The 11,623-nt window shown below is 37.6% G+C and overlaps 1 protein-coding gene and 1 long non-coding RNA gene across 9 annotated transcripts in view; one reads left to right on the forward strand and one right to left on the reverse strand.

The window, feature by feature from the left end:
• The window catches only part of LOC106059772 (mucin-16-like), a 172,223-nt gene that overhangs the window by 48,515 nt on the left and 112,085 nt on the right, over positions 1 to 11,623 (reverse strand). For all 5 annotated transcript variants that reach the window (XM_056003652.1, XM_056003651.1, XM_056003654.1 and 2 more), the window contains 6 exons: positions 9,483 to 9,589; positions 7,819 to 7,880; positions 7,039 to 7,193; positions 6,791 to 6,887; positions 5,592 to 5,605; positions 490 to 3,537 (listed from right to left, as the gene is read on the reverse strand). In XM_056003652.1, the coding sequence (XP_055859627.1) occupies positions 490 to 3,537; positions 5,592 to 5,605; positions 6,791 to 6,887; positions 7,039 to 7,193; positions 7,819 to 7,880; positions 9,483 to 9,589 (3,483 nt within the window). The remainder of the gene's footprint in view (positions 1 to 489; positions 3,538 to 5,591; positions 5,606 to 6,790; positions 6,888 to 7,038; positions 7,194 to 7,818; positions 7,881 to 9,482; positions 9,590 to 11,623) is intronic.
• Positions 6,574 to 11,623, forward strand: part of LOC129921631 (uncharacterized) — a 151,658-nt gene continuing 146,608 nt past the window's right edge. For all 4 annotated transcript variants that reach the window (XR_008773572.1, XR_008773574.1, XR_008773573.1 and 1 more), the window contains exon 1: positions 6,574 to 6,965. This is a non-coding gene — a long non-coding RNA (uncharacterized LOC129921631). The remainder of the gene's footprint in view (positions 6,966 to 11,623) is intronic.

The raw sequence follows: 11,623 nt of genomic DNA on the forward strand, positions 1-11,623 counted from the left end.
AGCCGTTCTCCGCCGGCGGTCTATTTTCTTTTCGTCTTTAGGTTCCATATATTATATCGCCTTCTCTTCTTTTTCAGTCTTATTGTATTTGATTGCTTAAAAAACGTAAATGGGTTATGAAAAAAATCCAATTGTACGCAAGTAGAAGGGTAGGCCTAAATTGTGGCGTTCGGTTAACGAGGGTGTCATGTGGTCAGCACAAAGATCAAACGCCTTTACTAATATCAGGTACCCATTAGGGTGGGGTGGACTCAGAGGCGTGTTAAAGATCCTGAAATTAAAAATCACATTCTTCACCAGGATTCGAATCCGGGATCCCGGTATGAAAGCCAAGCTCTTTACTGCTCAGCCACCGCGCCTAATTGCAATGTAACATTAAAAATGCTGAAAATGTTTGCGAGTCTTTTGCTTAAGGAAGAACTAGAGGTAAGAGTTTTCTTGATGCACGAATTTTCTGGGCAACATAAATTAAACAAAAGCAATACTTACTGCTGATTGGTGGCGCTGTAGTTATTGGTACAGTAGTGGACAAACTTAAAGTTGATGTAGTGATAAGTGCTGCTGTTGAAGTTGTAGTCGGAGCCAATGTAGTGGTGGTAGCTGCTGTTGTAGTTGTGGTTGGAGCTAATTTTGTGGTGGTAGCTGCTGTTGTGGTTGTGGTCGGAGCTAATGTAGTGGTGGGAGTAGCTGTTGTTGTGGGAGTAGCTGTTGTGGTCGGAGCTAATGTAGTGGTGGGAGTAGCTGTTGTGGTGGGAGTATCTGTTGTGGTGGGAGTAGCTGTTGTGGTCGGAGTAGATGTTGTGATCGGAGCTAATGTAGTGGTGGCAGTAGCTGTTGTGGTGGGAGTAGCTGTTGTGGTGGGAGTATCTGTTGTGGTGGGAGTAGCTGTTGTGGTGGGAGTAGCTGTTGTGGTCGAAGCTAATGTAGTGGTGGGAGTAGTTGTTGTTGTGGGAGTAGCTGTTGTGGTCGGAGTAGATGTTGTGATCGGAGCTAATGTAGTGGTGGGAGTATCTGTTGTGGTCGGAGCTAATGTAGTGGAGGGAGTAACTGTTGTGGTGGGAGTTAATGTAGTGGTGGGAGTAGCTGTTGTGGTGAGAGTAGCTGTTGTGGTGGGAGTAGCTGTTGTGGTCGGAGTAGCTGTTGTGGTCGGAGCTAATGTAGTGGTGGGAGTAGCTGTTGTGGTGGGAGTAGCTGTTGTTGTGGGAGTAGCTGTTGTGGTCGGAAGTAATGTAGTGGTGGGAGTAGCTGTTGTTGTGGGAGTAGCTGTTGTGGTGGGAGTAGCTGTTGTGGTGGGAGTAGCTGTTGTGGTTGGAGCTAATGTAGTGGTGGGAGTAGCTGTTGTGGTGGGAGTTAATGTAGTGGTGGGAGTAGCTGTTGTGGTCGGAAGTAATGTAGTGGTGGGAGTAGCTGTTGTTGTGGGAGTAGCTGTTGTGGTGGGAGTAGCTGTTGTGGTTGGAGCTAATGTAGTGGTGGGAGTAGCTGTTGTGGTCGGAGCTAATGTAGTGATGGGAGTAACTGTTGTGGTGGGATTAGCTGTTGTGGTCGGAGCTAATGTAGTGGTGGGAGTAGCTGTTGTGGTGGGAACTCCAGTCGAGATTGAAGGCATTGCTGTAGTTGCAGCTAATGTTGATGTAGCAGCCCCTTTGGTTGTGGAAGCTGAAGCTTCTGCTGTTGTCGGTAGTGTCGTAGGTGTAGGTGTTGCTGTGGTGCTTGGTGGTAATGTGGTGGCGGAGGTTGCTGTAGTAGAAGTGGCTGTTGTAGTGGCAGATATTGATGTGGCAGGAACTTCAGATGATGAAGAAGCTATTGTTGTGGTTGTAGCTACTGTTGTGGTAGCAGCCCCTATGGTTGTGGAAGCTGCTGCTGTTGTGGGTACTGTTGTAGATGTAGGTGCTGCTGTAGTAATTGGTGGTACTGTGGTGGCGGAGGTTGCTGGGGTAGAAGTTGCTATTGCGGTGGTAGCTACTGATGTTGTAGGAACCTCAGTTGAGGAAGTAGCTTTTGTTGTGGTTGTTGTGGAAGCTGCTGCTGTTGTGAATACCGTTGTAGATGTAGGTGCTTCTGTAGTCATTAGTGGTACTGTGGTGGCGGTGGTTGCGGGGGTAGAAATTGCTATTGTGGTTGTAGCTACTGATGTAGAAACTTCAGTTGAGGAAGAAACTATTGTTGTGGTTGCAGCTACTGTTGTGGTAGCAGCCCCTATGGTTGTGGAAGCTGCTGCTGTTGTGGGTACTGTTGTTGATGTAGGTGCTGCTGTAGTTATTGATGGTACTGTGGTGGCGGTGGTTGCTGGGGTAGAAGTTGCTATTGTGGTTGTAGCTACTGATGTGGTAGGAACTTCAGTTGAGGAAGAAACTATTGTTGTGGTTGCAGCTACTGTTGTGGTAGCAGCCCCTATGGTTGTGGAAGCTGCTGCTGTTGTGGGTACCGTTGTTGATGTAGGTGCTGCTGTAGTTATTGATGGTACTGTGGTGGCGGTGGTTGCTGGGGTAGAAGTTGCTATTGTGGTTGTAGCTACTGATGTGGTAGGAACTTCAGTTGAGGAAGAAACTATTGTTGTGGTTGCAGCTACTGTTGTGGTAGCAGCCCCTATGGTTGTGGAAGCTGCTGCTGTTGTGGGTACCGTTGTTGATGTAGGTGCTGCTGTAGTTATTGATGGTACTGTGGTGGCGGTGGTTGCTGGGGTAGAAGTTGCTATTGTGGTTGTAGCTACTGATGTGGTAGGAACTTCAGTTGAGGAAGAAACTATTGTTGTGGTTGCAGCTACTGTTGTGGTAGCAGCACCTATGGTTGTGGAAGCTGCTGCTGTTGTGGGTACTGTTGTGAATGTAGCTGCCGCTGTGGTGATTGGTGGTACTGTGGTGGCGGAGGTTGCTGGTGTAGAAGTATCTATTGTGGTTGTAGCTCCTCCTGTTGTCGTAGGAACCTCAGATGAATTAGCGATAGAGGCTGCTGTTGTGGTGGTTACTGCTGTGTCGTTAAGTGTTGTGCTAGTTGATGCATCAGTGATAGATCCTGTAAATGTGGTGCTTGGAATTACTGTTGTGATAGGGACTTCAGTTGAATTCGTGATTGCTGTTGTCGCTACTGTTGTATTAAGAGCTTCTTTGGAAGTTGCAGCTATCGTTGTAGTTGTAGACAGAGATTCTGTTGTGGTAGGAGTTGCCGCTGCGGAAGAAGTAACAGCTGAACTGAGACTTGTTACTGTGGGTGTGGTCGTGCTGGGAGACGATGTGGTTACTTCTGTTGCAGTACTTGAATTGGTTGTGGGTAATGAGTCCGTTATAGTTGAGGATGTACTAACAGGTGTAGATGTAGCTAATGAGCTAACGGACGTTAAAGGTACTGTTGTAATGCCTGATGTAACAGAAGCTGCAGTAGTTGAAATAGTGTCATTGTTTGAAGTTGAAAATGTAGTTTTTTCTGATGTAAAATCAGATGTTGATAATGTTGTGGATGTTGATAATGTTGTGGATGTTGACAATGTTGTGACAGGTATTTTGGTTGAAGCTGTAGTTTCCGTAGCCTGTGGAGATGCTGTAAAGAAAATTCAAATATCTTAGTATTCATCATGTATTACTACATCTATTTATATCATTTGACCTTCTCGTGATCTAAGAAAAAAGTCTGTTATGTAATCCTCGTCTATTGCCAGCCATTACAGTAATGCCCATTTATAGAGAGTAAACATGCAAGTTACAAGTTTTACGAAAATTAAAAAAAAATTCAACAAAATTACATATAGCTAAACCCTATTTGACCAAAGTAAAAACACTTGGACCAGTAGAGTTTTCTATATGTATGTTTATTGTAGTATCCTAAAAAGGAGCATTTGCACTCAATATTTTTATGTGTTTTAATAAGCGTTGTTGGTTACGCCTATACAATTACGACCAAAGTTACACGCGAGAATACCTACTATATGTAACAAATTTTTATGTTTTTTTTAATGAACAAGGGAAAGAAATCGCCATGGACAAGAATGTAAGGTGTAAAAAGCTAGATACACTTATTTATACCACAATATACACCCATTATTGCACAGGAATAGATAACAAATAATAAAACATGTGTTAATTACCAGTTCTAACTACACTAGCGAGACGCTATAAGCGTTTTAAAAGCTAGGCCTAATTAAGAATACTGTTTTTGTCTTTTCAAAACAATTTATTATCTTATCTTATAAAATACAGATGTTACTTCAAAAAAAAAAAAAAAAAAAAGAAGATTACGTCCTGCGCGTCATGTATCTAGTCATGCATATTAACCAATGACTTATATTCTGCCAAGTCATTGGTTTTCCTGGCTGGCTCAGGCAACCCATTCCATGCTCTAAAAGCGCTAGGGAAGAAGGAGCATTTGTACAAATTTGTCCTAGCATATGGAACGAGGAATGTGTCTTTATCTTTTTGTCTTTCTGATCTACACAGTAGGACCAACACAACGAGATTTAACTCGTGCATAATGCGCTCAAAAAGACAAGAATAGCCGTCGAGTGGGCAAGTAGCCAGTTAAACCGCTAGATCAGATGTTTGTAGGATTATAGGAACAAGCAATAGAAAAAAGAATAATTTTTAAAACCAAAACTTATCTAAGGGAAAATAACCTCTAATTACTAACATTTATCTGAAAATTACAAGGCTTAGCGCTTTTTCTGCTATATAAAACAATTAATTAATTAGTACTAAATGATTAACAAACAGACTGATTCGTCTATTGTTATCGACTTTGAATAATTTTGCACCATTTCAATTTAATCCGCTAATAGGAAGTGAGAGAACGATCGTATCAACACGTAATGATGTATATTCACATCTCTCATTAAGTAGCATTTATTCTTCCTATTTCGAAATCATAAACATAATTAATCACCAACACTAAACTAATTGTTACATTTCTTTTTTAGTGATTCATGTCTTGTCAGGTACATTGAATAATTGTGCAAAGTGTTAACTTGATCCGAGAATGGCAAATGGGAGAAAAAAACATGTTCAAACTTTTTACCAGACAGACAGACAGACAGACAGAGTGAATTGATATAAGCTTTGTAATAAAAATAAAAAAAGACAACGTCGAATCCTAGAGTCATGGTTGAGGTAAGTTACCAACGTTGTAGTAGTGTGTTTTAGTTTTGTGATGAGTTTTGACTTCTTTTTTATTTAAAAAAAATTCATTAACCAAACACTTTAATGAAATATTGGCTTCAGGCCAGTAACCATAATTTATATTTAGTAGAACAAACATGTTAGGATAGTTCCGATAGAAAGTTATCAAGTATTTTTTTTTACTTCGAAGATACAGTCTAACTATACAAGGAAAATAATAGATGTTGTTCCTTTGACATGATGTTTAAAGTCCATCATTAATTAATCATTCTTAACACAAATAGACGAAAAAAAGGCTCTAAAATATGTATGAAAGTAGGCCTTAAACAAAAGGCAAAAAAAAAAAAAAAGGTAACCATCAAATGCGAATTAATCTAATTGTTCATTGTTAAACATTCTGAAACTTAATAAGAATAATTTAAACCTTAGTTAAATTTTAATGCGAGATTTTGTTTATCTACACTACTTAAGGCAATCAATACTCACCACTTGTAATAGTACTGTAAAATAAATGAATATTTAATAAACAATAGATTTCGCTTATTTTGTAATACTAATACTAAAACTCTATGGTCATATCACAAGGTTCTCAGAGCTCGTAAAGACCTTCCTGCAGAGATCAGTACCAGTATAAAAAGAAGAAGAGGCAGACAGAGAAAGCGATTCAACGACAACATGAAAAAATGGACGTTCCTGCCATTGAAAGAGGTAATATTCAAGGCAAAAGACAGAGAAGAATGGAGAAAGACGGTCGACAAATCTTATCTTATAAAATACAGACGTTGCTTCAAAAAAGATGATTATGTCCTACGCAGCATGCATCTAGTCATGCATGTTAACCAATGACAAATTCTGCTAAGTCATTAGTTTTACTGGCTGGCTCAGGCAACCCATTCCATGCTCTAATAGCATCTTGCGTGGTGCACCAACGGTCCAACATCACTAAGGGATAGGTGAAGATTTTGCCTTACAATTGTTTTCTGAATATGTATTTTGCATAAGCTTTTATATTATATAATTACATTTTGCATATGCTTAGACTGATTAAATAATAAACCAAGTACATCATATAAAAATGAAATTCAGAATCAATGATTCCACCAAATTCATTTTCTAGACCTTTTTGAAGAATGTAAAAACCATAACGTGTAGTTCGTGCTCGACACTAGTTTGGCGAAATCATTATTGTTTGTTGTAACTATAAATGTAACTTCCTATTACCCGTATTACATACAAGCACCTCTAGTTTGCCATTCTTTATATTTAAATTCCTTATGGCGGTCATCGATTGTTATACGTTATACTTATCTGAACAGAGTACCGTTGCATTTTTAAAAAACAAGATGTAGAAAAGTTATTACAAAATACAATGAGTTAAGTTTCATGATATTTTCGGGTACATAAAATATATTGACACCCGAATATAATTGTGCGTTTTTTTTTTCTTTTTTGATTTAGTTGGCAACATTGAGGGTCACGTCAAACTAGCGTCCTTGACATTTTGTAGTTGAACTTGAAAATCGCCAATACTGAAACCACTAGATCTATTAAGAAATGGAGACTTAATATTGACCATTCCTGTGTGAAATCTTTGCTAATAAGTAGTTGTAGAGCAAGGTAAAAAAAAAACGAGCTAAAATAAGTGAATGTAGCCAATGAGGCCCAATGTAGCTTATAGTTAATACCTGCATATCGCTGTTGCTCCATTCTCAACACAGACCTCAGTGACCGAACACGCTTGTAGTACAGCTCGTATCTCACAAGGTGTTGCTGTGTTGTTAACTGCAGTATAGCAACAGACAGAAAATATAAGAGTTTTTTTTGATCTAAGTTTATGTATCAAATAAGCAACGGATGAAAGTAAGTATTTGAAACGCTTAAATAGATTAATCAATTAATGTGTTGTCTTTATTTGAAAAGAATGAACACTTACACTGTACGTTGTTTACTGTCACTGAATCGACAAACACGGCCTGGTTGTCTATGGTAACAGGGTTTGGGGCTACTAGTGCTTTTACTGCTTCAACTATTGAAGCAGGGTCCTCATTTAAATACGTTATTTTGTAATCTACGATTAGACTTCCTTTCCTAATACGGGAGTAGAAAGCAATGGATTAACTAGAAGGAAAATAATCGGCCAAACTCTTAGATAGCTTACATATAATAAAGTAAATAATCAGTTTAAAACAACAAGTACGTAAAGTACAAATCTACAAATATATTGGAAAGTGTAAGTGTTATGCTGTCCTGTTATTGACTGAATGGTGAGGGAGCTATCGTAAAAAGTCAACTTATTTATTTTCAAACACTCTGGGGATAGCTAATAGATCTATTTATTAGCCAAACTGTAAACTTGTTTAAAATCATTACCATATAGTACACAGAAAAAAAATGTTTATTTTTCTAACAAGGTTAGAATTCTTTCGACTCAAACCTAAACCTTCTGTAGGGCGGCAGGGAATGGCTGTGGTTAGAGCTCGAACTCAGGACAGTCTAAAATTTAAGCCCGAGATCACAGACCAAAGCGCTTACCATACGACCCTGCAGTTATTAAATATAGAGTGGCTTGATTATCGTGATAAACATCCCTCACATAACTACACAGCACCCTCAACACTCAGTCCAATAACATGGTTATGATAAATCAGAGATGTTTACTATATGTACAAAACTATAATAAAGCAAAATGTCAGAACTATTTTGAAAAGATTACCTCAGTGATAGAATAATTAGCTCTTGCTGAGTGTCCAAATAATGTTGGAAGTGTTGAAACAGCTGATGAAAAAAAAAACAACAACATTAAAGTTAAGGTAAAAAAAAAAACAAGCAAAATATTAATAATCTCTTTAAAAAAACAACAAAGCTTATCTAAGGGAAAGAATGCTTCAATAATGTAGAAGTTATTTCCCTTAATCAATATAAAACAAAATAATTAATTACCATTAATTAACTGACCAATTTGGTTAATTTTTATAAGTTAATTCATGTTTTGTTAGGTAAATAAATAATTGTTTTTAGTTTCAGCTTGATCCGAGAATAGGTGTGGGAGAAAGAAGCTGTTTAATTATCTTGGATTTTGAAACATATGGTATTAAGTTCGAATCCCGTGACTTGTTATTTTTAAATTTCACAGCACGATATCATTCGTTGTTGGACATCCAAATCGGCACCAGCATTGCGCCTTAGTATTGTGTAATAGATTTTCGGATCCTTTAATTTACATGCCAAGACTAAAAGATATGATGGCACTTTATTACAGATGTTGTGACCTTTATTTCCTAACTATTAATTCAATGCGTGGATCAGATGTCTCATTTGGAGCTCAGAGCTCGATATATTTCTATTTCTTTTAATGCTATCTATAGCTTATTTGTTTTAGTTTTCATTTATTTGAAACCAAAAGCCTATCTTTTTTTGTTTGCACAAATTAATACTAGAACTATATTATAAAGAGAGTTTCACATCGGTCTAATAACCCGCCAGATCCGCCCATGGACAAGAAATATTCAAGCCATAGACTTGTTTTGAGAGTCTAAAGTAATAACACTTCAACAAATCATTTTCATTTGAAAACAAAACCGAAAAAAACAACATATCAGAAGAGCAATTTCTATGATTTTTTTGGCGTTTTTCGTTTGAAATGAGATTTCTGACATACAAAAGGAAAAATTAGCTTTTCAATAACTTGAAATAACTTTTCTTGTTTTTCCGATCTAAATGTGACAGACAGACAGACAGAAGGCACAAAAACTAATAGTGGCTTTTCATCTTACGGGGGCTGCTAAAATACAGATTAACACAAACTTTTTCGGGACTAACAAAGCCCATCGTGTACAAGGAAGGCACGCTTGGACCACTGTTTAATACATTTTGGACCTTAAAAATAAAAATCTCCGCTTCTAAAAGATCTAGTCCTACAATGACGAATTTGGTGCGTCTGGAATTTTTTTTTCGAGAGTTTTTGTACAGCGCAACATTCATACTTATAGCAGTGATCCACTTGTTTGTGTGTGTGTGTGTACGCAAACACGTGGGAGGAGGGGTATTTGGGAGGAGATTTCCGTGCTGTCATTACAAAAGTAGTTAAACAATTTCTGTTTTTTTTTCATTAAAAGAAGGTGTAGTTTTATTTACCAAAACTGATGCATTTAATTTAAAAAATTAAATGGTCGCTTTCAGAAAACAATAAGTAACCAGAATATCTCAAATATCTTTTCTAGTTACTGTAATCTAAACGGTATAGATAGACGGTTCGGCGGACGGACAGACAGACCACACAAAACCAGTAGGGACTTTTCCCGTTTCGGGGGCGCAAAAAAAGTAACTTACCAAGATTCCCGAATAGACTGTGTTAGACAATGAAACTTCTATACTTACAAAACTTTGAACTTGACTGGACAAACTTTGGCGTACATTGCTATCATTTAAGTCGGTATTGGTGGTGTCGTAGTTTAACTTGGTCGTAAGCAGTTGCTCATTCAACACTAAAAGAGAGCAAAATAAATATGTTGAACTACTCAATTTTAAAATTATTTATTAACTCTTTCTCCCCATAATTATTTACCACATTCTGGTGGAATCAACGTTGGTATCGTCAGTTGGGAGAGAAAGAGTTAATATGCTTTAGAAAAAAAATCAAATTTACCTCTCTATACGTTTTACAAAAGAAACGATTTGCACAGCCTTCTACAGCCATAGAAATAGTGAATTGAAAACAGTGGCGTAGCTAGGGTTGGGGGGACGGGGGGACATTTGAACTCCCCCGCCCCTACTTGAGGGGGCCCCCAAATGAGTGTTAGAATTTTGTTTACATTAAATATTAAATATTAGACCATTATCTCATGTCATGATGTCGAGTGTCAAATGCAGGGGCCCTTAAAGAGGTCCCCAATTGATGGGAAATTTCTAACTACGCCACTGCTTGAACCTTTTGTCTCTTCATAGTTTTTATTCCTCAAGTCTTATCGTTAATACATGTGTTAAATCTAATTATGTCGAATGTAATACAAATAAAGGCTTGTTGTCGAGCCCCAAGATTGAGGAATGCTGTATTCACATAGTCCTGTGATCTATATATATTCGCTACATCCATCGGTGGTCGGTGTAGGTTCTCATCTCAGGTCTACCTCTGTCCCCAACAGGAGATTTCCGTTCGGTCTTAAGTATGTCTCTCGCGGCCTTTCTAAGAGATCTCCAGCTGTCTCTTTCGGTAGCCGTCTGCTGCCAGGTGCTGTCTTGCATGTCAGTTCAGTCAAAGCAAGCTGGCGCGTCTTTTAAAGCGCTCTGGCACTCTGTTATATCATACTTACATACCAGTTAACAAACAACAAAAGCGGCAAAACTCGAAAGAGAGAAAAAAAAACAACAACTATCCTTGCAGACACCTGCTAGAGTAACATGCCCAGTTTATAGCTAAACCTCTTAAGCTATTATAGGCAGGGCCGGATCTAAGTAAGTGGAGACCCCGGTGCTGGATATTTGTGGAGGCACTACACTTCTTCGAAAGCTTAATAAAAAGTAAAAATCGACAATATAATAGTTATGATTGTATCTAAAAGCATGCCATATTTTAGATTAAGATTTACTTTACAAGAACTCAATTTAATTCATCTAAAATTTCCTTTTTTTTTAAATATTTAATATAATATATATATATATATAGTCGTAAATCAGAGCTGCTTTTCTATATTACTATCACGCTACAAGCGGACACTTTTTTAATCACGACAGTGTTGTCAACTGTAAGATTTAATGTTTTTAAAAAAACGTAATTTTGTTCACCCGTCGAAATAGGATTTATTTAATCTTTTGTGGGGGCCTCTTTTTTGTTACGGCCACTTACATCCGGCCCTGATTATAGGCCTCATCAACTACATGCGAAGGAAATTCCCTCATGGCAAAAGTGGTTCTTATGGACGTCGAGGGCGAACCACAAATAACAATTAGGTTTATTCCTGACTTGGCTAGTGTCAGACGTTGAAATCAATTTGATGTGAAATGTAAAAGGTCAGCCTTTACGCATTGTCTACAGTATGTAACGTATGCATACGTCTAAATCTTTTTTTAAGTATAACATTCCATAATAAAGCAGCCAGAAGTACTGGGACGTATCGTGTTTTTTTCATAGATCTAGAAAAATTCTAAATAACAATCTCACTTGAATCCTTGTAACACTAGATCAAGATCATGGAAGATCGACATGAAACATATCTTTTTTTAATATAACCTATTCCATTTCTTATTAAAATCCATCTATATTTTTCGTGTTTGGTGAGACCTAAGTTTGAAGTGTTTGTATAGAGCAAAGATTTTCCTTCCATGTTATATTTCACCAGCTTTTTTAAATAACACTTTAGATTTACTTACTTATTATGTTAGCTAGTGCTAGATTGTTTTCTATATATACAACGCTTTAGATCTAGCTAAACTTGTGTTTTACAAGTCAGTGTTATAATTTATATGATTAATTAATAATTATTGTTGTTATAGTTCGTTAAGTATTATAATGCTAGTCTTCG

This window comes from Biomphalaria glabrata, chromosome 11, assembly GCF_947242115.1.
Source record: "Biomphalaria glabrata chromosome 11, xgBioGlab47.1, whole genome shotgun sequence".
NCBI lineage: Eukaryota > Metazoa > Mollusca > Gastropoda > Planorbidae > Biomphalaria > Biomphalaria glabrata.